Source organism: Miscanthus floridulus, chromosome 17, assembly GCF_019320115.1.
Source record: "Miscanthus floridulus cultivar M001 chromosome 17, ASM1932011v1, whole genome shotgun sequence".
Lineage (NCBI taxonomy): Eukaryota > Viridiplantae > Streptophyta > Magnoliopsida > Poales > Poaceae > Miscanthus > Miscanthus floridulus.
This window is the reverse complement of record NC_089596.1, coordinates 39,661,473-39,687,183: the sequence shown is the minus strand read 5'-3', so window position 1 is coordinate 39,687,183 and position 25,711 is coordinate 39,661,473. Positions and strand designations below refer to the sequence as shown.

The following is a 25,711-nucleotide window of genomic DNA, read 5'->3' as shown; positions in this document are numbered from 1 at the left end:
AGTATATTACTCTTATTTGAGACGCCAAGATGGCAAGATAAAAGTTTTCGAAGGGAGATAACACACAGACCAATAGTTCCATTTGCCAGATCAGAACGGACAAAAGACACCAATCATTATGAGCCTTGGCCCTTGGGCCATGCCAGAATGGACAGCCCATCAAAATAGCAACAGACGAAGTGGTGCCTCTACCTCATGTCATGTCCCTCGTTCCGTTTCGAACACAGTAACATTACACGATCAAACACAGGAAGTAAGAAATAGTAGCACTACTTCACAGTATTTTTCCAGCGAAGAAACAATATTTCCCTATTACAACAAATCAACATAAGCACATATGGTTCCAGGACAGGAAGACATGATGCATGCTAGCCAGAATGCCAGATAAGCAACGGCAGGTGCAGCCTAGACCAACAAGGGAAATCTTGCATTCTTGCCCGAGATTTGGTCCAGGGTCACGCGTCGAACGCCACCGGCAAAAGCATGGAAAGGAACGCTAGAGACAAGCAGGCGCCCATTCCTCATCGCGTGAGCTGTCGCATGTGCCGTGCTTCCAAAGACCCGCAACTCAGCATGCCACACCTCTGCCGTCCGCCGCGACGCAACTCGCCTAACAACGCAACAAACTGGTTCCAGCGAATCACAGAAACTTAAACTTGCAGTAAAAGAATTACAGATTTACACCCATTGTCCCGTGACAGTATACATGATACATGTACTGGAATGAAGTAGCCGGAAAGAAAATCTAGCAAGGTTCTTCAGATGACATGACATATCGAGAAAGAAGAATTGAGCGAGTCATGGACAGTATATCAACAATCAATTAGCTCTCTTTGAATTGCACAGCAAACATTGGTCAACAATTTTCATGAAAGAATAAACGATTGCAGCTACATAAAACTATACTCGGTCAAACTTTGATACATCACGCGCAAGTCAGCAACTTTGGTCATATAATTCGGCCAGACTTTACAAATGCAGCAATGCAAACATCAAAAGAAAAAGAACAAAAGGAGAAAGGGAATTCCCTCACGAGGCTCCGCTGTATCCTGAGCTGTAGCCGCTGTAGCCACCTTTCTTCATGGCACCCGACTCCATCTCCTGCGTCTGGTGGCCCTCGCTGCTTGACGCAGACGGTATCTGGCCGTATTCGCTGGTTGGCGCGCTGTATTGGCTGCTGGTGTAGTTGTTGTTAAATGCCATCTTCCTAAACTTCTGCATGTCCTCGTTGTACTGGCCAGAATCGTAATCAGAGCTGCTGTATGACCCAAAGAAGCGCCTATGACCAGGCCGAACACCTTCATTAAGGTCCTCCAAAGACACATCGCCTTCCAAAGCCCGAACGACCTGAACAATCAGGTGCGAAGCTATTAATCCAAGTGAATACATGAAAATCTGAGCGCGTTGTGTAATGCAGTTTTATGGATCCCAATGTGGCATGTTTACAGCATTGAAACTAAAGTGACCAAAGTTTCAACTCAGAAGTCAGAAGGTTACCATTTCGTCAGCTCAATACTTCTTGTGGTATAGAAATCATGTGATGTATACAACAGATTCAGAAAAATAGCACTTAATAGTGCCCTAAGGGATGTTAGTGCAGTTTAGGCATGTTTGCTAGGCACTGCAAAAGCTGCTTATTAAATTACCTGACTCATACGCGGCCGACGACGTGCAGAATGGCGTACACATGCAGCCGCACAGGCTATCATTCTTGCCATCTCATTAGGATTGAAGTCCTTTCCCAGCCGAGGATCCACCAAAGTATCATATTCACCATCCTCAAGTGCTCTCATCAGTAATGGCCTTGCCTGCAGATGATACAGTGATGTTACTCACAGGAAGGTTACAACAGTATGAAAAACAACAAAGGATAAGACTTTCCAGGTTAAGCACGTTCATATGGCGGGTAGAGACAGATACTTTCTCAAGGTAATATAAGAATATAAGTCCATAACATTTATTAACAAGAATACAAGTGGCCAGAAATATGCTTATTAACTAAAAAAGGGTAGAAAAAAATAACGACAATTTTGCAATTAGTATTGGTATTATAGATCATGCAAATGGAAGTACATATGTGCTTATAGCAGTAGTACCTAAATTTCATATCGATAAATCATTGGCAAAGATCAATGCTAAAGATGAACAGTTAGGAAGCATTATGAAAATATCAAAGCAAGAAAAGATGTTCAAATGATTACCCAGTCAACCAAGCTGTCATCCATATATGTTTGGGTTGTGTCAACTGGTCGCCGCCCAGTAATAAGCTCAAGAAGCATGACTCCGAAAGAAAATACATCAGATTTTTCTGTGAGCTTGCCAGAAGATGCATACTCAGGTGCCAAATACCTAAAGCCAGGAAGATGTGTATTAGCAAGCCATAATTATTACTAGCATAGCAAGTTGAATGTTGGAATAACTCTCTTCATAGCTGAGAATATGATGCAAATGCCAAGATTACAAAAATCTATAGGGTATTGTATCATTAAGAAAACTAACCATATTCCGATCTAGTCTGAATTGCATCAGTATTAGGTAATGGCATCCACATGCTTAAAATTTCAGCCAAATAGGTATGTAGCATGTCTATAATGTCTAACATCGTACTTGAATTATAAGGTAGCATTTATACATACCCGAAGGTGCCCATTACTCTTGTCGAAACATGGGTGTTGTTATCAGTAGTGAGCTTTGCAAGTCCAAAGTCAGCAACCTGTAGAGAGACACTTGTTAGTTAAAGTAAAGTTCAAAAAATTAAAGAGTGGTCTGTACATTTAAGCAGGAAGGCTGTATAATTTCTCATTGATGTGAATGTGATTATAGACAAAATTCCACTAATGTGACCAAATTCCAAGCAAGCAAAACTTTACGGCTACCAAAATAGATTAGATAGCAGAGACCACATTACAACAGCATTCAAACCAGATATAATTTGTGGACTGCCAAAATGTCCTAACATGTCCTAACATAATATAACTTCATCAAGGTGGTAAATGTAAAATAAGCACTGCGTAAGAAATACATTTTCAGTTTTAACAGAAACAGTCAGCTGTAAACTCTAGAATAGAAAAGGAAAACTCAGAGCATACCTTAGCTTCAAATTTGAAGTCAAGAAGAATGTTAGATGCCTTTATGTCACGGTGGATGATCTTTGGATGGCCTGCTCATAAGAAAGACGTTATATAAGGTCCTTCTATATTTCAACTATGAGATATGGTTGTAATAAAATATTGATCGTCGTTATGTATGTAAACTCACAGTCTTCATGAAGATAAGCTAAACCCTTGGCAGCACCCAGAGCGATCTTTAATCTAGTGGGCCACTCCATTGTTGGTCGATCTTTCGCTGCAGAAGGTGCAAATATGTCATAACAATGCACAAGAGAACATGAAACAAATGGAATTATCAATCGACTGATATCATGAACGCCTCAATCAAATTTCAGGACAAGCAATAAATCCATGGGTTGCCCTACAGTAGAAGGGACTTTTGTTTGTGCAAGCAAGGCACTTGGTTGTGGATTGCCAGTTGAAACGAGAAAAGAGCAAAGAAAATTTTGCCAAAGGGACCAGCGGTCAAGTACCATTTCTTTTTTCAGACAATAAGACCAGCAAGTGGCTAAGGAGTAAGGACTCAACTCTAAGGAATGGCTAACAAGCCATTTTTTTCATGCTGAAGAGAAGGCAGGGGTTGCCTTCTATCTAGCTCAAGTTTCACATGCTACCAAATTTCCTCCAACCGAACAATCCTACTCATTAAGAGGCCAAGTTTACTTAATTATTCTCATATGCAAATTTGTTATTGCAATCTTGAATAGCACACATAGATAGCATATTACTTGAATGGGAAAAATGGAAGAATCAGAAAGTTCAGTTGAACAGCTAAGCTATTCAGGTTCTAGTGGATAGTGAACAGCTATAGCCTCCAATTTTAATGCATTCTAGATGTGCTAATCAAACATGGCGACATGATCTCAAAGGGAAACTAAGTAGAAAAATCAAACATGTGGATTGCAGAATCACAGATAATGAAGAGAAAAAATTTGGGGGGGGGGGGGGGGGCGACATACCGTGTAAGTGGAATTCCAATGTGTTGTTGGGGACAAACTCATAGACAAGCAACCTCTTGCCTCCAGAAATGCAATAGCCAACCAAAGACACAAGATGTTTGTGATGTACTCGGCTGATAATCTCAACCTCAGCCTGGAACTCACGCTCTCCCTGGCCACTTCCAAGTTTCAATTGTTTTACAGCAATCTCTTTTCCATTAGGCAGCAATCCTCTGTGAACATACCCAAAACCACCTTGTCCAAGGAGATTAGCATCAGAGAATCCATCAGTCGCCCTCAACAATTCTTCGTATGTGAATGTGCTCTTCGAGGAGAAGCCGAGAGCAGCACCAGGGGATGGTGGAGGTAGGATCTCGCCACCAGAGTAGTTAGAACCAGATCCGCCACTACTATTTAGCATCGCTGGTGGTGGCGGCTGTGGAGGACGATTGGCATATGCTGGCGGAGGCGAAGGGTGCATCTTGACCACATGTTCAGGGGGTGGAGGAGGAGGCGCATTTTGCTGCCAACTCTGGTATGTTCCACCATATGGATCCTCTGCGGTAAAGATAGAACATCATGTGAGGAGAGGTTTGTCTTTGTTTTGTAACTGCTTACAGAAAGCAACATAAGTATGCTTGAAAGAAACAGAATTTATATGAAAAGATATACAAGTTAGTTTGTCTTCCAAACAAAACAGACAGACAATAGCTAAAACCATATATAATACAGCATTTGATTTAGACAGCAGGCATGACACCTATCAAGAGTACCAGGTAATGTATTTTTGAACTTAAGAGAAGTACACCTTATCAAAAGTAAAGACCAAACCATCACGATTGTTAAGGATTAATTAATCAGTACAAAACTTGCAGGTCCAAATTCCTTGAAATTGAAAATAGCATCTAGTATAATTTACTCAAATTAACACTTTTTAACCACTATGCACATGTCAACAAGACCTACGCCGAAGAATCAGGAACTCACACCTAGCACCCATGTTAATAGCGCGACCTAAGATCCACCGCCAGCCGAATTGGCAGGAAGACAAGAATTGAAACCGAAAGCAACGTGACTAGTACCTAGTAGGCTAGATCTGGATCTAGACAGCGACAGACAGGCAGGCACGGGAGTTGTAAGAGAGATCTAACTCACCCTTGTACGGGGGCGGAGGCGGCGGGTATCCGTAGTGCTGAGGCGGCGGCTGAGCTCGGCGGCGCTTCTTACGGAGGCAGCAAAGGCAGATGAAGCTAGCGAGCAGCAGCAGCACGAGGCCGCCGACGGCCACGCCCACGACGAGCGACGTGGACGGCACGGAGCTGCCGCCGCTGCCGCCGCCCCCCGGCGAGTGCGACTTGGGCGGCGAGTGGGAGGACGGCGGGGATCGGTCACTCCCTCCGCCGGACGACGGCGTGGACGGCGGGGACCTGCCCCCTCCACCGGACGACGGCGGCGACGGGGTGTCCGATGGCGGCGACGGTGTGGCGGGCGTCGTCCCCGGGGAGGAAGGGGAGGGCGTGGAGGGAGTAGCCGGGGTGGAGGACGGCGCGGGCGGGGACGCGACGGGGGTCGCGGGCGCCGGGACGGAGGGGGTCGACGACGGCGGCGGCGTCGCGGCGGGGGCCGGCGGGGACGGCGTGGGAGGCGTGGGCGTGGGAGGGGTAGGCGCCGCCTGGGGCGGCGTCGCGGCGGGGGCCGGCGGGGACGGCGTGGGCGTGGGAGGGGTAGGCGCCGCCGGGGGCGGCGGGGTTGTCGCGTTGGCCCGCGGGGCCGACGGCGTGGTCGGCGCCGGCGCGGCCGTCGGCGACGACATCGCGCCCCCCTTAACTCACCCCCCGCTCCGCGGCTCCGGCTTTTGGAGCTGGGAGCTAGGGGAGATCGTCGCTGGTTGGGATGCTTAGCGCGTAAGAATGGCTCGTGGAGCTAGGCCGGAGGAGACGGCGAGGCGAGATGATGCTTCGCGGTGCTAGCGCCTGGTAGTAGTAGTATAGCAATCAATCAAAGCTGTAGCAGCAAGCCTCGCAGGCGGAAGGGGAGGAGAGCAGGAGGAGTCCACAGCCACAGTAGGCAGAACGGGAAGCTTTGGCGACACGGTCACCGACAGGTGGACGAGGTCTGCCGCGGCGGGAGCGCTGGGGCCTACCTTTCTAGCGAGCGCCTCGCCAACGTGACGATAACCGCAGCGCAGGAGACGGGTGAGAACGGGAGTATAATAACTGGATAAAGTGCGCTTCTGCTGCTGCCCTGCCGCTGGATTACGCAGAGCATCCCACGTCGGGTTACCGTGGTTTTGCTCCGCGTGGACCCCGCAGGTCAGCGTCGACCTGCGAATCTCACCACTCCCATCGTCCGTCGCACTCACTCACACCGCCCCATGTTGTGGCAACAGACGGAGCGGAGGGTGGTGGGTCCGGGAGGTCAGACCGTGACGTTCAGTTCGGTAATCGGTTGATTACTACTGGTCCTTCTTTGTACTGTCCCTCGATGACTTTCCAGGCCGCGAGCAACGTGGGTGGGGCCGCGCAGCGTCCCCCCAGAAAGGCAGCGTGATTGGCGCGGTCCAGGGGCGGGAGGGACAGTGGGACACACACAAATGTTACGGAGCGATGGGTTCGCGCACTCCGGCCGTTCATATGCTCACGTGCGCGCTCGTTTTGCTGTAGCAATGTTCTCGTCGTTGCCTGCAAATTGCCTTGGCGAGGAGGATACGTGTGTTTCCGATCTATCTTCTCTTTACTTTGTGTCAGTGCAAGTCGATTCTGTTTTTCGAATTTATACCCGCCCAAGACAAAAGTATGGCGTGTGAAATAGACGTCCTAGTTGGCAATTGGCATCTCTTCACTTCGTTTTGCTACGAGTAATTTTGTAGAGTAAAAATGATGGATATATTATTTCTCTTGGATGAACAATGATAGAAACAGAAACTGTCAATGTCGTCCTTCAAAAAATGATTTCAAGTTTAACTAAAACTATATAAAAATACTAATATTTATGATACAAAATAAATATCATTAGATTAATTATAGAATATATTTTCATAATAAACTAGTTTAGAGACATACTCCTTCCGTCTCATAAAAAATGCCATTTTTAACTTTAACCAGTTATACGTAAGAAAATAATAATATTTATGGTACATAATTAGTATCGTTATATTCATATTTTTTCTTAAAACATGTTTCCCTACATAATTAATTGAGAATTTTTATGGTTCCAACAAAACCACTACATAATTAAGCCTTGTCTAAGGTTGCCATACCAGTTATATGCTATGTTGCGAGCTACTATGAAAAATGAATTGGCGAGGGTCGCCTCGTCTCCCCGATCGCTGTGACCGTGGCTTTTGTAGCTCGTGAGAAATTGACGGGACCAGAGTTGCCATTGTATCTCGGTAGGTTTTGGGGTTGTACCCTGTGGTGGTGGGGGGCACCTTCACCTTTGGAGGTTTTTCGGATAGTGGTCATCTTGGGTCATATGGCATTGGGTGGTTTAGGTTTTGTTGCAATTAGAGGCGTATGTATCAATAGTTTGAATGGGGGTAGTGGTGCCTGATTTCTCAATAGCTAGAGCAAGTTTGTTAGCAACAGGTCTTGGTTGTCCAGCGAGTGCTGGCCATTTGGGTTACATTCGTGAGTCGCTATGAACTCGTCTAATCTTCTTAATGTGTTGTGTATTTGGACCTTCTTCCTTCTATTGTCTTTCGACTTTGCTGTGTCTTTGGATCTCATCAATTATGCACGTCTTCTCGCTGAGCTAACGAGCTCGGTGTAGAGTTCATTCAACTCTGCTAGGCCTCCTTTCTCGTTGAAGATTTCTTCATCACCTTGCTCTTGATATAGTTGAATGCTGAGTTGCCCTCGCTGGTTCACTGCGAGGGTTGTACGAGGGATTGTGACTTGAGGGTGGGCTCTCCTAGCTAGCGGTGGAGTTTGGTTGATGGATACATTCAGGTTAGGTAGGAGAACCATGGTTGCAGTAGGCTCAAGAGGTGGAGCTTTGAGGGTCTCCTTGAGACCGTCTCGGTGCTGCCTTTCTTGTCATCGTGCTCTTATGGGGTTCCCATGGACGGTGCCAACAGTTGGGATACCAACTATCGCGGTGACCCTTGTGTGGAGGCATTGCGGGTCCCTTAGTAGTAGACCTCAAGCAATGAATAGAATGTAAAGACAACACAACAAAAACGAGGAACAATAAGTGGCACTCAATCTGTCCACCACTATTACATATTATCATATTTATAGGGGATACAAACATCATTCGGCTAATTACATAATTCCCACTATAAACATGGCATATTCCTAGCATAGGGCATATTGGTCCTCATCCCCTGTGGACTCAACCACTCCTCTCCACGTCGGTCTCGTGTTGGACTAACCACCTTAGGCAATGATTGTAAGATTGGTGGTTGACCTCTACTCGGACATGGTGACGGTGACTCGGCAAGCACCTTCGCAGCGGTAGAAACGAAAACCACGGGAACCGGTGAAAATGGTTGAATTTTCGGTTAAAAATTTCAAATTTTCATGAAGTTTTAGCTAAAATTTGAAAAAATTTGAACGAAATGGAATTAAAATTACTGGTATGTATATTTACCGGAGGTCATCCACATAAACGAAAATCACCAATTTTCGGTGAAAACCTGCCCAAAATTCTGAACCCCTCGCCGGGCGACCTTCGATCCGGAACCTTGCAAAAGGAGACCCAAGTGTGATACAAGGAGAACTTGTGATGCTTGAGGCGGTGGTACAGGGTGCCGCGGCGAGGAGAGAGTTGACGTCCCGGAGCCGGAGGTGCCCTCTCCAACAAAGGCCATGTTTGTTCCTGCAGTGCCTCCTAAAATTTCTGTCACATCGAATGTTTGGACACATGTATGTAGTATTAAATATAGACTAATTATGAAACTAATTACACAACTTGCGACTAATTTACGAGATGAATCTTTTAAGCTTAATTAGTCCATGATTTGACAACGTTGTGCTACAGTAAAGATATGCTAATAACAGATTAATTAGGCTTAAAAAAACCGTCTTGCAAATTAGCCTCCATCTATATAATTAATTTTATAATTAATCTATATTTAATGCTTTTTATTAGTATCTAAACATTAAGAACCAAACACCCCTTCCCCAAACGCAGCGACGCGTTCTCTCATACTACACGCTAGTCTGACTGTGACGGTATCGAGCCATCCGTTCCACTCCACCTGGGAGCAGGAGCAGCAGGAGCAGAGCAGAGCATTACCAGGAAGCCGTTCGTTGTAGCGCGTAGGAGCAGGAGGGGGACAGCTCACGAGCAGCTAGGCTAATCGTAATCCTAGCTCATCCTTCAATCACATGGGTGATGGGTTGGCTCGGGTCAGTCCAACTTTAATTATGTCATGTTTATTTGGCTAATAAGTTATTACTGAAAGTACTATTAACTAATTTATAGTAAGAGAAAAATAATATTCATTAACTGAAAAAATACGGCTTATAAGCCCAAACGAACAGGGTGTTAGTTTTAGGCGAAAGCCAAGTGGAGCGCCCTCCTTCGACCGCCGGCCCAGCCTAACCGCAGGACACCGCAATCTGCACGCGCTCGAGCTCTCCTATTTCGCGGCACAAGTGACTGTATGTAATGTAACGTACTCTTGCTACTTTACCCTCCTAAGACTAGAGTAGAGTAGATATGTTGGTTGAAAGAAATATTTACAATTCACTTCACGAAAAATCTTACTATAGCCTGTTTCACTGTTTGTGGCCATAGTGTTTGATTTGGTTCTGTCATCATGTGTGAGCAACATTATTGCTTTAATCTGGGCCATTCAATTCTCAGACTCATATAACCTGAGTCGGTATCCATGAGTTGACAAACCGCTGATATTCCTGACAATGTCTACTAACCACAGGGACGTTCGAATGAATAAGCTAACAAGTAAATTCTAAATCCCGACATAAATTACGTTTAGAGGCCAATTGGCCGGCAAAGAGTAGTGAAGAATAAAGAAAACCAGGTCATGCCTCCATGGTGATTGAATAAATCCGTGCCGCACATGCTGCGTACGCGAGTCCTGCTGTCTGCATTGACGACCTAATCATTCGATTCGAGTGAAGACGAAGGATATAGTATAGCAGTATAGCACTCGCATCTTATACTAGTATTAACCAACAAATGATCTACAGCAGTTGAAGGTTTAGTTTTTGGATGTGTCTCTATCAGCAGATACATGCATTTGCATGGAATGGGTATTAGGATACTTGCAACTATCAGGGTGAAGCGGAGACATGCATGCATCTTCAGTCAAACCGAACGGTGTTTCCTTTTCTGGCTTAGGAGTACCTAAGATTGTTATTGAAGAAATCTGATTTTTTTTTTCCTTTATAGCTTTAGGTCCTACATGAAATTCACCTGATTATTGTGCTAATATAAGTGGAACTCATACGGACTTGACAAGGCAAAATTGGTTGTGGATGGGTTCTCTCATCCCTGAATGACGGGTCACTACTTGGTCTTCGGTGGGCGTCGACGCGTCGGACGTCGGTTCTCTGTTCTCTCCGCGTTAGCAGAGGAGTCATTAGCGGCATCTACTGGTTTTTTGGATGATGAGCGGCTATGTCGAAGCTGTCACCACTCTTCTCTTTAAGAACAAGAAGTTCGAGTTAGTATTCACTATCACTCCTTCGATTGCGTAATAATGTTTCACATCAAATATATAGTACATATACATAACTTGCTCAAGCCCTGACCACAATTAATTAATTTCCGAAATGGAAAATCTCGGATCATACTAAAAGACAACATGATTGCTCAGTGCTGTCCATATCCGAATGATCGCCTTAATCAGGAGCGTAGCAGTAGAAGCTAAGAGTACTTCTTGGCATTGATTGTTACGCCGAGATACTTCAGTTCATGTCTTCAATCAACCAGGGCGCTATGCATAATGTTGGTATTTATATTTATATTCCTACCAAAACTCTAGTGCTGCTAAACTTAATTGGACTGCATAAGGACATCAGTAGAGACTTCAATGGAAGATACTACTGGATACTCCTGTATTTGCATGCCTGCTTGAAGGATGTGTCGTCGCTTCTTGGTGTGCGAACGAACAACGAAGCCAAGGCATCTCAACTCAACCGCAGTTGGGCACGCCATGTGCCTGCAATCATGCGCGTACAAAGATGCTCCGTCGGCAATTCCGTCCCCGCCATCCACTCAAATTAATTCTATGTTTCTGCATATGTATATATGCTACTGCGTGCCTGTACGCTTTATGATCATAATCATAACCACAGAGTCTTACAAAAATAACATAACATTTTTTTGCTTTGGATGTTGTTTCCCAAACAAACATATATATGGGCCATGTTTGCTTGCCTGCAATGTGCAGTCCATACACAGAAGAAAGCAAGACAATGCAAATACGCTTGGTTGTTGGGTGGTTATATTAAGATGATGGTTAGAAGCGTCGTATATACAGTGGCGGATGCACGATGCGGGATAAGGGGGGCTAAAACAATGTAGATGTTGATTTGCATGAAGATTTAATGGTGAAATTAAGCTTTTGCTACAGTGATTAGTGGTGAAATCAAGCCATTAGGGGGAGCCCCCAGCCCCCCTTTGGATCCGCCGCTGCGTATATATACATACCCAGACACATGTGCTGTATGGATTCCAGAAATGTTTTGGTTTCTCTTGTAATGCAGAAAAGTTTGTCAGCAAGTTAAGTTTAAGTCTTCAGAATAATTGACATGTTTGAGAGGGGATGCCCACATTTTCTTTTGAGAAAGAAGGAATAATAATGTCCACCTTTGCATTTCGGGGGGATAAAAACAGTGGTGTTCTTTCGACGTCCCTTTCTTTCGACTGAACACGATAAGGACAGCGGCCTTAATTCGCCACACCGTATGTACGTGCATTTCCTGCTGCTGTTGTTGTTGCCAACAGCCCAAGAAGATACAGTTGGAGCTTGGACGGTGATGCCAAATAGCTGCAATCACGGTGCCGCGGATTGGACAAATTGCATATAAATTGTTATCAAAATCACCGGCCGCGTACGGCGCAAGAGTCAACCCTGCAACTGCAAGCATGGCCGGGTAAGGGGTAGCAGCTGCACAAGAACACAGAGGTTCCATCAACTGATCTGTATTCCATTTCTAATTTCCATTCCCAGCTTGCTCACCCTTCAGCAGTCAGCAGGTACGCTGTTTCCACACATGATTTTGATACGGCAGCTCACTATTGGTGAAGTTTACTACTTGTATAGATGTAGAAGAATGGCATGACAGCGAAACAGGCTAGCTAGTACCCTGCAGCTATTTTTTTTTTTTTGGAAAAAAAAAACAGTTTTCAGTTTGGAAATGCCTTTGACACTGAGTTACGAGGAGGTTACACTCGTGGGAGCCAGGCACATCAATCATCGTTATTATGACCGATTAAGAATTTGGGAAAGCGACAGAGAAGTGAGAGAAGTGACGCTGCCCATGAACAACCTTTTCCTCCCAATCTCAACCTAAAGAAAAAAGAAAGCAAAAATGCATAAGCTTTTTGTGCTCTGTTGATGAGAGATGCCCTTTTCTTAGTGCTGCTGCAGCAAAGCAAGCCCATCAAAGTTTGACAGAATGCAAGCAAAGAAAATGCAAGCCCAGAAACTCTTGGCTGGGGGTACGATTGTTCTCTCGTCCTGGTTGGGCTATGATGCCAAGTGGCCGAGAAGGCTATCATTGTTCTATCATTGCAGCCCAACCCATTTGTGCCATTGCCTTTTTCCCATTTTTGGAGTGTACAGGCCGATTGAAGGGCAGTTATTTATTTATTTATTTATTTATTCTCTTATATTCACATACATTCATGTAGTACAATTTAATCCTCTAATGTAATAAAATTTGTCTCTTTTTATTTATTTCATATGCATTCAATTCATAAGACATGATTTAACCGTCTTGAAACCTACTCCAACTAATATGAGCACCTAATTCAACATTACTAAAAATTATGTGCACGTGGGACCTATTTCAAGATCTGAGATGGCATCTTGAATATTTTGTATTCCAATTGTGTTATCATATTTGTCAAACCAGTACATTTGAATTTCATTTTTTTTGAAGATTTCAAAATATATTTCTAATGGTGTCTCGTTGCATTAAACTTTAAACAATAGTTCAGGTAGAAACCCCCTCATAGTGACGCTATATTTATACGTGAGACACATATTACCCAGAGAATGAATGCCATAAATATGAATTTTAATATGGATCAAGTGTTTTTAAGCTAAGGTTGACCGGATTTAAGGACAAACCAAAACTTTGACTTTTGATCCGTTGCTCAGATGGATTTATGGAGACCACCATCGCGTAGAGCTCGTCGAATGCTTTCTATTTGATTACTCATACATGTTATTTTGAATTTGGACCATAAAGTTACGTTTATTAAAGATTTAGAAAAAAGAAAAAACATATCCTAGCTCGCTTCTAAGAGCATCTTCAAGAGTCTTTCTAAAATTTATTCTCTAAATCATCATTTGGAGAGTCATTTAAGTAAAAATTGCTTTCTATATCTTGTCCGCTCTGTAGAGAGCTATCATCGCTTTCCATCTTTAGCTAGCAAGAAATCCGAAATAGAGAATATCTATATTTAGATATCCAATTGAAGAGACTGTTGGAGGGCATTTTTTCCATCAAAATCTCTATTTCTATAAATTTGGAAGAATATAAAGAGTCTATTGGAGATGCTTTAGAGCATCTTCAAGAGCATTTCTAAATCTCACTCTCTAAATCATCATTTGAAGAGCCATTTGCATAAAAATCGTTTTCTATATCTTTTCACTCTCCATCAGTTTTTCTATATCTCATGCGTGTTCTAGAGAGTCATTTTTGTCTTCTATTTTTGGCTAGCGAAAAACTCGGAATAGAAGATGGCTATATTTGGATCATCATTTAAAAAAGCTGTTGGAGGGTATTTTTTCACCAAAATCTCTATTCCTAGCATTTAGAAAGGATATGGAGAGTCTCTTGGAGATACTCTTAAAGTAGTACCGTATGAACTCCTTTGTTCCTTTTCCCTGGCCGAACTCCCTCCCTCAGCAACGTTCCTTCGTTTTCTGCCGCATGGAAAAAAAGAGGGAGAAGGGAGAGGAAGAGAGGTTTAGGGCTACAACCGTTGCCGTATGCCACTATCGTCGTCCGTGGTGCCATTCTTCCTTTGATTTTTGGTTAGGCATCATTTTCTCTCCTTGTTTTTGTCATCAACTTCTCTATCCCTCGGTGTCCATGTTGGATATATGGTATATCATATACCACGTTTGTCGTACATTGGAACGACGATCCGGTCATAATGGCATAGATCGTTGTGAGGTAGAGAAGAGAAAGGAAGGAAGGAGTGGATCGCCGAGAGGTTGGTCATGGCGCTCGCTGCGGTTGCCCTAGGTGACATGCTGAATCCTAATAATTTTTTTGGATCAGTTATGTGGATCGAATCATCTAATTAGGAGTTTAGTGGGAGTAATTTCCGAAATTAATCTCATCCATGATGTGAAATCCCATCAAACTGTGCAGTTCCTGTTCATCACCATTTTAGGGTATCTTAATGGCCTTAATAAATTTTACCGCTGCGGTCAAAGTTGTAGAGGACTTCAATGTTTTTTTTGACACCAAGATCACTCTCATAGCCTCTGTAGTTTTCGAGATACGATTATCTTAAGAAGGCTGTTTTGCAGGATGAGAATCTGGACAGTTTTAGATCCATTTAGTTTTTGGCCCTCATAATGGACGAATTTGTTCTTTTGATCTAAATAAAAGTTTTAGGGTTTTTCCTTGAGTTTTCCAGATTGTTATAGAACATGATTTTTGGATGAGTGTATCTCCAGTTATGAATTTTATAATACTAGATGTATTCCCCCACACGTTGCTACGAGAATTAGATGTTAAAATATAGATGGTTGTTAGATGAAAGTAGAAACCTTGCTCAAACAATTGTGGAATTAAAATATGTCCAATGTTCAGATGCTGGTCATCTATTAAAAAATATGAAAAGTCAATTACACTAAATATTCACGCATGGTATTTTCATACGAAAGAAAAATGGTGCAACATGGCACAGCGAAATGAAAATATATTCTTCTCTGAATGGTTCCCAATTATTCACCGAATAATTTCTGGTGAAGACTAAAGTACTTTTTTTTTATAATTTTGAATTTGGATCCTTTTGTGTGGGGTCTTCACAAAGATGGCATTGTCATAGTCAGATCTATGTTAATTGTTATCTTGTCAATAACAGAGTTAAGGTTACACATGAAATTTGGCATTTGAAATTTCCTCTCAAATAAAAATATTCATGTGGTATTTTAATAGAGGGGCCATTCGTAACAATGATAATTAGCTATAAGAAATTGTAATGGTAATGACTGTGCTGCTTTCTTCGAGTGTCAATATGCCAAAGCCTTGTGGCATGTTGTGCACTTTGTATTAGGCATCAAACCTCCATGGAATATAAATCATCTATTTAATTCTTAGTCTAAGCAAGTGGGTCAAAATCTTAGATCTTTGTTATTAACATGAGCTGCAGCAGTTTGCTAGGCAATTTGGTCTAGTAGGAATGATTTTATGTTTGATAATGGCCAGACAAAAACATTTCTATGGGCACTTTTCAGGGGACAGGCTAGCTTCATTTCTAGACTGTATTGCAGCACGCCGATGATCATAAGGATTGGTTAAATTTGGTGTGCCAACTTCTAGAAATCAGAGCATTGGAGTTTTTTTTGCCTCTCAGGATGGCCTTTAAGATTTCGTATTGGTCAATAATGTTGAACATTTTTTTTGTTTCCTCTTTAAGTTGTATGTTGTTGGACTTATGCCTCTTCTTTGAAGAGGTTTGAAGCCAGAACTCTTCCATTATCTAAAAAAAGATGTCCAAATATTCAATATAAGTTCTCCGACTTGTTAAACAATCTCAGATGGAGACAAAATAAACATCAATAAAGTTGTACTCAATGAGATCTATAACTTTGTAGTTTATTTTTGTTTTGAAGATTTGTAAGGAAAATGGCATCTAGTTAGGGCCATTAAGTGATTTTCATGGTTGAGTGACAACATGACTAGTGGCACTAATGTGTTGGATAGTATATAAGGTTTTAGTCTTATGGATGCAAGGATGGACATGAGCTAGGCTACGGTAGTGATCATGTGATCAACACCCCAAGCAATGGGTAAAAAGTTGCTATGAAGACCCTAGAAGACAAGCAAGAAGTCCTAGACATCAAGTGGAAGAAACTCATACGAGAAGACACTAATAAGAGAAGAAACAGATAACACCAGACAGTGGGCACCAGAGTTGTCCGACGACATGCAGCGGAGCTTTTTGGGTAGGCTTGGTTTGAGGCTAAGGAGAAGAAGCCCTCACCTTACCTTTCGTTCTAGTATGCACTGGAGTGCTCACACTAGAGATTGTTACATAGAGGGTGTTGGAGGACTTGCTGGAGGTGATACACACAACGAAGCTCACCATAAGACTTTACATCCTCTAAAAATCAAGTCTAATGACTAGTTGATGTGATGGTACCAGAGCTCTCTAGTGGGTTCACTAGAGCTCTCCTTTGCTCACTGCAAATGGGCAGTCCATTGGCAACAACAAGTTTGTTGTCTTAGGGCTATATATACCCCCAACCGGCCAAATGAAGTGTGTTGGAGCTAGTTGAAGGCATAGTTGGGTTGAGGCTCACCCTTTAGTGCTCTAGCCAGCAAAAGTTCTTAAGAAAAGATAGGTGATTAGCATTAGTGTTTTGCGAAGTTTAGACCACATATAGTGCTTGACCTTGTAACACCCCTGTGTTAAGCATTGCATTTGGCATCTGCACTTTATGAGCACAAGCATCATCCAAGCATTCATGAACATGATCATATAAAATTTCATCTCATTCTTTTACATTGTCACATGAAATGTTGATTTATATATATGTTTATGCTTGCAATCATGTATGACCAATGTATGAGACGGTTGTGAGGTCATAAAAATACCTTAGACACATCTAGGATGGTAAATGGAATAATGTTTGTATTCATGAGCTAGGCCAATTTTGCTTCTAAGTATTGGTTTCATTTGAAATGCCATTTTCATGATGCTAGTTTGACTAAAGTTGAACAGTAGCTCAGATTGTTTGCATGGCTATGTGACCTAAATAAAAGTTGTAGTACTTGACTAGGGTAACAACTTCTATTTTTGGGTCAAGGTCTAATTCAGTTCATAGCATGCTCAAAAATAGCTCACAAGTATCAACAAAATGCTGTTTTGAGACTTGCAAAATTTTCTAAGTCTTGATGTTGTTTTTAGTTTCGATGTACCCCACTTGGGAGCATTGTAACTGGATAACCATTGCAAATTAGGGATGCTTCCAAAAGCAAAATTGTAGATGGCATGTAGCTCTACAATTTTCATTAATGGAGTTTTTGCAATGAATGAACAGATTAGGAGTTATAGAGTCACTAAGTTGCACTGTCAGTCGTCGACAGCGGCGTCTAAACCTACGTCCGCACACGGCGTCATGGCCGACTGGCCATAGGCCATGGTCGTCGTGTGGCGGCAGCACGTCGGCGTTGGCTCAGCCGGTCAGGCCCGAGCGAGCACTTAAGCGCCGCGCCCCTGCTGCTCACTCTACTCGCCCGCTCTCACTCCCTCCCGCTCGCTCTGCCTCGCCAAAGCTCCACGCCGAGCTCACCGTAGCCGCTCGCCGCCAACATAGCCTCGCTAGCCAATTCATCTTAGCCACAGCTATAACAGAACCATCCAATTTATAAGAGCACAAGTATAATAGCAACCACCAAGGCAGTCAAACCATCACACTTGCCCATATAAATTCGGTAGTCCGTCGAGTATCATGAAGGATCTCGAATCAACCAACATACAAGCCAAGATCGTACATGATTCAACATACAAGCCACATGTTACAACAAGTTCATAAATAGTTTGTCATACATCGGAGTTCCAACATAGTTATTACAACCTCAGTTTAACAGTAGCGAAAGCAACATAGTTCTGAATGACATCAACAATAGTTTAGATACATAGCCAGTTTTCACAATCATCTCTAACAAAAGCACAAGGGCGAGATGGTATATAGAATGACCATGCCCATGGTCCTATTCCTCATCCACTATAGGAGCAAAGCAGTGCTTACAGTAGCTGTGGTACATCATGTTATCTGCAACAATAGGGAAATAAACCCTGAGTATAAGAAGTTACTCAGCTAGACTTACCCGTCATAAACCAAAAATAAGAGACACCACGGATCATGCAAGGCTTATAAGTGGAGCTGATTGACATCATTTGCCTACAAGCCAATATTTTTTCTAGTATCTTTTAACTTTGAAATAACAAGTTTATTATTCCTGTCCCATTCTAGATTAGCATCTATCCTATGCCAAACATGTTGTGTACCATTAAATCATCACAATAGTAAACCTATCAAGTTGAGCATTTCCATAATCCACATAACCATTACTTTCATAAATTACTATGATGAAGGGGGCTCATGTCAAGTTCTCACTATTTGGGAGAGACAACGATTTGAATTGATTCCTACCTAGCTAGGAAATTATGCCTAACACACACCCATACTTCCCCCATTAGGGTCACATCGGGTCACCTTTGCAACAACTCAGGTCCAAATCATGGGTAAGACCAACGCCGCACCCTCAAAGATACTACCAATCTGCCAGGAGGCTTGGGACTCGAACCCACCCTTGGACTCACGCCATTGGTTCTCCACACATCCTTACTACCTCCAGGGTGTGCACTTTAACTGCTCGTGTCCTCGGCCTAAGTTGAGCTACTCGGCTTCACGATCGGAATGACTTATCCGGCCAACTATGTGAGAGGCATGCGTTCAATATGACAAGAGGGCCTCCAACGTCCAGTTCTTAAATGACACAGATAGAATCACTATACGTCACCACACCTAACATATAAGATTCCATCTGGTCTCTAGTTGTCCAACATCACCAGGTTATGTTTCACGATAGCACAATATAGCCAACCGTGATCAAGTCACCACCTATAGCTCGCAGGTGATAGGAAGTCACCCGACTTCTACCGGTCTAAGCATGGCTAAGCATAAAGGTTGATCCTGGACCAACATAGGATTCAAGATAGATATTTCTAGATAAGGAAAGTATATGCAACAAGTGGTTCCAATCAACTCTTATCACCTAATGCATCAAACATAAAGGACTCAAGTAATATTTTGTAAAATATGGGAGACTTAGAATGCTCTGGGGCTTGCCTTTCACAAACATGGCCGGCTGGTGGTTAGGGCACTCTAGGAGATGATCAACTTTAGGCCCTCCTTCCCCTAGAGCTTCTTGGTGCTGAGCTTCCTGGTTCTCCTCTTGTGGATCGGCTTCGAGTTCCACCAACGTGATTTCTTCCGCTGCACCTACTGCATGCATATGCATAAAGTAAGTATCATGAATGCATAAGAAGAATTATGAATGATATGACATGAGAACATGCATGATTCTATGCTGATGATTATATCAAGTTACGTAGATGATAACCAAGTTGAATTTATATTTACTGAGTAGGTGCATATCTCTTCTCTAGAAATTTTAGGAATCCACACTAAGTCCATTTCTGGACCACAACATAGTAGCTACAAGTTTAGATCATAACTGGAGTTTTACTCAACCAATTGCTGTGATCTAGGACTTTCTGGAAAGCTAATAAAATTGCCTACAACTTTCATTTAGTCATCACAAGCTGATTTAATACCTATGTAGGTTAAACAATTAAATCATCCAGATCTGTCTAGTAGACAAGCAAATTCTGATAGCAGACTTCTAACAGCTATAACTCCTAAACCATTTAGTCTATTACCATAAAAATTTGACACAAGTAAGATCAGTAAGTTATCTATAACTTTGTTAATAACAAGTTTCACAGGAAATGTAATTATCATCATGAATTTACCAATACAACAGAAACTACTCCTACAGCCACCTAGCGAAATTATAAAGCAATAATTAAGTAGCTGCTTATAACCAATCAACTTCAAGCACAACTACCATTATCAGCAGATCATATGCATCACAAGGACTATAGAAAACATTATGTTTATGCCCAACTAATGTATTTAGATACCTTTATTAATTTCTTTGTATAATAAGGTGATTTATGAGATAAATATTTCTAGAGCTCCATAAATTTTGAGAAAATTAAAATATCATACATATGACCCCAAAAGTATGATGTGAAAATTTCATGCTAATTGGATAAGTATAGCCCTCCATACAAAAATGATAAGTTACTTTGGTTTATTTTAGCAAAAATAGTTTAGCATATTGAAAAGTGTCAAGCAATAGATTTCATATTTTTCTTAGCTTACCTAAAACCCATTAACACTGTACAAAAATTTGCATGGTAATATGTTACTTATTTTTATCCTTATGAATTTCCTTAGAAAACACCATTTATTAAAAGATAAATAGAAATACCTTACTCCAATCAAGTTTACTGTAAGTTTAGTATTTTTTCTAGCTATAGCATGTCAACATAAGATCAGCAAAATTGGAATCACAATTTTATAACTTCCCTAGCTCAAGCTATGTATTTTACAAGATTGCAAACAATTTAAAAGCACTTATTTAGCTCCATTTAATTCTCAAAGAAAAATATCAGAAACAATGCATTTCATATTTTTATCAAATACTACATTTCATGAGGAACCCAACAAAATTTGGTTCACTCCTAGCTTGAGATATGAATTTTTGAAACATACATTCAAATCTGGAAAATAAATCAAAAAATCAAAACATACACAGGCTGACAGCTAGGGCCTGTGGTCAACGGGACCCACCCGTCAGTGAAATAGAACAGAGGATGGCATTTGACCGGCGATAGCTTGCCGACGATGAGGTCTCCGGCAGTAGCGTCTTCACCGTTGCATTCCCCATGATCCCACGCACCAAGTGGTACCCCTCGTTGGACTGGTGGTGCACTAGAGCACCCTCGCCGACGGCGATGGCGGACGGCGGAGGCAGCGCGGCGGTACGCCGGCGTTCTCTGGCCATGGTGTGCTCAGTCGAGGCGTGTCATAGCTTCATGGTAACCTAACGAAGCTAGCTAGGGTGTGTTAGGGTTTCGATGAGGCAGCAGTGAGCTCCGACCGCGTGCATGTCCGTGCGGTGGCGCACAGAGCATGACGGTGCTCCCACCGTTCTGGCTAGATGGCGGCGAGAGGCGGGTCTCCATCATGCCACATGCTAGGTCTAGGGTTACTCAACCTAAGGCATGCAAGAGAGGATGGAGGCAATAGGCCAGCTCGATAATGGCATGCTCGAGTGCCATAGCGGCCATGGCGGCTATGCGCAGTGTGGCGACGCGTTTCGATGCAACCAAACGGTAGCGTCTAAATGGACGATGGGTTTAGATGCTAGGACCTACGGTGAAGACCAGATGAGGGAGAGAGAGAGAGCAGAGGTGCTTCTGTGTAAGCTGGCCATGGTGAGCTAAAAGTGCGGTGGTGTTCCGGTGATGGCGCGGTGGCGGCGAGGTGAAATGGGGCCTTACCAAGGCACGACGTGAGGTAGAAGTGGTTCGGGGAGGTAGAGGTGACGATGACGAAGCTGTTGGCGAACTAGATTGGGCGGTGGTGCAACAATGGCGGCGAGTGGGCATGGCAGAGCGATGGCGATGGCACGGCGGCGTGGTGCTCCGCTTTGCTCTAGCATGGGCAAGAGAGAGCGAGGTGAGAGAGCGAAATGGAGCGAGCAGCAGAGGCGCATGCCTTAACCCTCCACTCTAGCCTGACTGGCCAGACTGGCGCTAGCGTATGGCCGCCACATGGTGCGCCTAGTCTGCCCCTGGTCGGCCATTGATGGTGCGGCGTCCGCAGCCATCAGGACTGAATCAGTGACTGACAGCGCAAGTTCATCCACCTCTATCTCATAATCCGTGGCGAGTTAACAAAAACTCCATTACTAAAAGTTGTAGAGCTACATGTAAACTACAACTTTGCTTTAGGAAGTAACATCTAATTCACCATAGTTTTCAAATTGCAAAGTTTCAAAGTAGGGTACATTGAGATTGAAACTCAGTTCATGACTTAGCAAATTTTTCTAAGTTGGAAATAGTATTTTGTTGATTCTTGTGAGCCTTATTTGACCATATTAGGCACTGAATTAGCTCTTGACCCAAAAACAAAAGTTGTTACTCTAGTCAAGTACTACAACTTTGCTTAAGGGTGCATAGCCATGCAAAGTCTCTAGGGTATAGTTCAACTTAGGTCAAACATGCAACTTGAAAATGAAAGTCTCCACTATAACCATGACTTAGAGGCCAAATGGGTCCAAGTCATGAATACCAAAGTTGTTCTCTATGACATTTTAAACATGTTTAAGGTACTCCTAGGGTCCCACAAACATTGTATACATTGGTCACATGTAAATCCTAGCATATGTAAAGCATTTAATAAGAAACACATGTGATATAAGCAATCATAGAGATAAAATTTGAGATGCTCATGCCCATGAATGATCAATGATGCTTGTGCTCATGCAATGCCAATGCTAAATGTATGCTCAACACCTAGGGTGTTACAGCCCTTCCCCCCTAAAGAAATCTCATCCCGAGATTTGCATGACTAACCATCTCTTGTAGAAAACCGGATAGACCTCACGAAGATAATCCTCTTGCTCCCACGTAGCGTCCTGCTCATTATGGTTATTCCATTCCACCTTGTAGAATTTAATGACTTTCCTGTGGGTCACTCTTTCCATTGTCTCAAGCACTCAAATAGGTCTTTCTTCATAGGTTAAATCCAACTGGATCTTGACACTAGAGGGTTCAATAGCTTCTTCGGGCACACGAAGACATTTCTTGAGTTGGGAGACATGGAAAACATTGAATTTAGCTCTCATTTTCGGAGGTAACTGGAGTTTGTAGGCTACTGGTCCCCTTTGTCTAATGATCTTGTATGGGCCTACATATCTAGGTGCAAGCTTTTGCTTCACACCAAACCTTTGCACTTTCTTCATGGGAGACACCTTCAGATATACAAAATCCCCAACTTTAATATGTTGTTGAATAATTCAAACTTGTTCTTCATCTTCTTTGACAATGTCAATCCCATAATACCTTCTTTCACCAGGCTCAATCCAATTTAGAGGAGTCCTACACTTTCGACCATACAAAGCATCAAAAGGAGCCATCTTGATGCTTTCTTGATAGCTATTGTTGTAGGAGAATTTGGCCAAAGGTAGCTATTTCTCCCATGAACCCATAGAAGAAATCACACAAGCTCTCAACATATCATCTAGAACCTGATTCACTCGCTCAGTCTGACCAGCTGTTTGAGGGTGGTAAGTAGAGCTATGGATCAATTAGGTACCTAGCTGCTTATGTAGATGTTCCCAAAAATGATTAACAAATTGTGGTCCTCGATCTGACACAATGCTTTTAGGCACACCATGCAATCATACAATTTGGGCAATGTATAACTCTGTGTACTAATGAGGGATGTCAACAATTACCCATATGGAATCATGACCCTTTTTAGTGGTTGGAAGCCCAACTATAAAATCCATACTGGCGTCATCCCATTTCTAGCTTGGGATAGACAGTGGCTGAAGTAGTTTAGTTGGCTTCAAATGGATGGCTTTGACCCGACAACAATTATCGCATCTAGCAACAAATGCTGCAATTTCTTTTTTTCATTTTTGTCCACCAGAAGCGTGTTTTTAGATCTTGGTACATTTTACTGCTACCTGGGTGAATGGACAACTTGGAAGAGTGTGCTTCCTCTAGAATTTGGTTTCTTAATTCAATATCTTTCGGCATTACAAGCCGATCCTTAAACGACAGCACACCCCTCACATCTAGCCAAAAATGCTTGGTTTCTTCCTCTTTCATCTTGCTTTTGATATGGAATATACCCACATTGGTCTTTTGGAGCTCAATGATCTTAGACTCAAGAGAGCAACTAACAGTGATATTGTGTAAGACAGCCGGATGCAATAAGTTGAAACCATCTTCCAACAAGGGATTACACTGATACTTCCAGCTTAAGGCGTCTGCAACCACATTGGCTTTTCCTGGATGATAATGTAATTCTAGGTTGTAATCCTTGATCAATTCCAACCATATTCTCTGCCTCATATTCAATTAAGGTTGGGTGAAAATATACTTGAGGCTCTTGTGATCGGTGTAGATATGGCAAACATTACCAAGCAGGTAATGTCTCCAAATTTTAAGAGCATGGACAACTACTACTAATTCTAAATCATGGGTTGGATAATTGACTTCATGCTTTCTCAGTTACCGCGAGGCATAAGCAATGACTCAGCCTTCTTGCATTAGAACACACCCCAAACCAGTACCCGATGCATCACAAAACACATCAAAAGGTTTCTCAATGTCAGGCTATGCTAAAACAAGAGCAGTAGTTAGCAATGTTCGTAAAGTGTGAAAAGCTGCCTCACACTCCAGTGTCCATACAAATTTCTATCCTTCTGAAGCAACCTAGTCATGGGCCTAGCAATTTTGGAGAAATTTGGAATAAACTGAAGGTAATATCTTGCTAAGCCAAGAAAACTCTGAAGCTCATAAACGGAGGTTGGGGCTTTCCAATCAAGAACCTCCTGCACCTTGGATGGGTCCACCAAAATTCCATCTTTAGATAAAACATGGCCTAGGAAAGGTACTTACCTCAACCAGAATTCACATTTCCTAAATTTAGCATATAACTTATGCTCTCTTAGCCTAGACAACACCACTCTCAAGTGCTCTGTGTGATCTTCTGCATTCTCGGAATAGATCAAGATATCATTGATAAATACGACCACAAACTTATTAAGCTTGGGCATGAATACCGAGTTCATTAAATACATGAAATAGGTAGGAGCATTGGTCAACCCAAAGGACATGACTAAATACTCATAAAGGCCATACCTAGTAGAAAAAGTTGTCTTAGGTATGTCCTCAGGCCTAATCTTGATTTGGTGATAACCTAACCTTAAATCAATCTTAGAGAATACTTTTGCTTTTGCTAATTGATCAAATAAGATATCAATGCAAGAGAAATGATATTTGTTCTTGATAGTAACAGCATTGGGTGGCCGATAGTCCACACACTTCGCAAATACTTGTCCTTCTTTTTCACAAATATGGCTGGACAACCACATGGTGATGAACTAGTGAAAGCTCTAGTTTAGTTTTGGTGAATTGATGAAACCCTAAGTGCTAACCTCGTTTATCAAAGTGATTATGAGATAGGTAGCACGTTCCAAGTGGTGAAGCAAATGAAGATCATGACATGATGATGGTGATGCCATGGTGATGATAAAGCGCTTGGACTTGAAAAGAAGAAAGAGAAAAACAAAAGGCTCAAGGTAAAGGTATAAATTGTAGGAGCCATTTTGTTTTGGTGATCGAGACACTTAGTGAGTATGATCACATTTAGGATCGATAGCCATACTATTAAGAGGGGTGGAACTCATATCGAAATGTGGTTATCAAAGTGTCACTAGATGGTCTAACTCATTGCACATGCATTTAGGATCTATTGGAGTGCTAACACCCTTGAAAATGTTTACGAAAATATGCTAACACATGTGCACAAGGTGATACACTTGGTGGTTGGCACATTTGAGCAAGGGTTAGGAACTTCACCGGCGCCATAGACAGAAAAGACGATGGCCACTG

General features: G+C 42.5%; 1 protein-coding gene across 1 annotated transcript; it reads right to left on the bottom strand.

Moving 5' to 3' along the window:
* Nucleotides 1-808: 808 nt before the first annotated feature.
* LOC136516228 (proline-rich receptor-like protein kinase PERK1) lies at nt 809-6,179 on the bottom strand. Its single transcript, XM_066509587.1, has 8 exons — nt 5,204-6,179; nt 4,070-4,606; nt 3,259-3,345; nt 3,090-3,160; nt 2,637-2,713; nt 2,202-2,349; nt 1,647-1,808; nt 809-1,347 (listed from the first exon to the last, which is right to left on the bottom strand). The coding sequence occupies exons 1-8, from the start codon at nt 5,859-5,861 to the stop codon at nt 1,030-1,032; spliced, it is 2,058 nt and encodes a 685-aa protein (XP_066365684.1). The 5' UTR covers nt 5,862-6,179; the 3' UTR covers nt 809-1,029.
* Nucleotides 6,180-25,711: the final 19,532 nt, after the last annotated feature.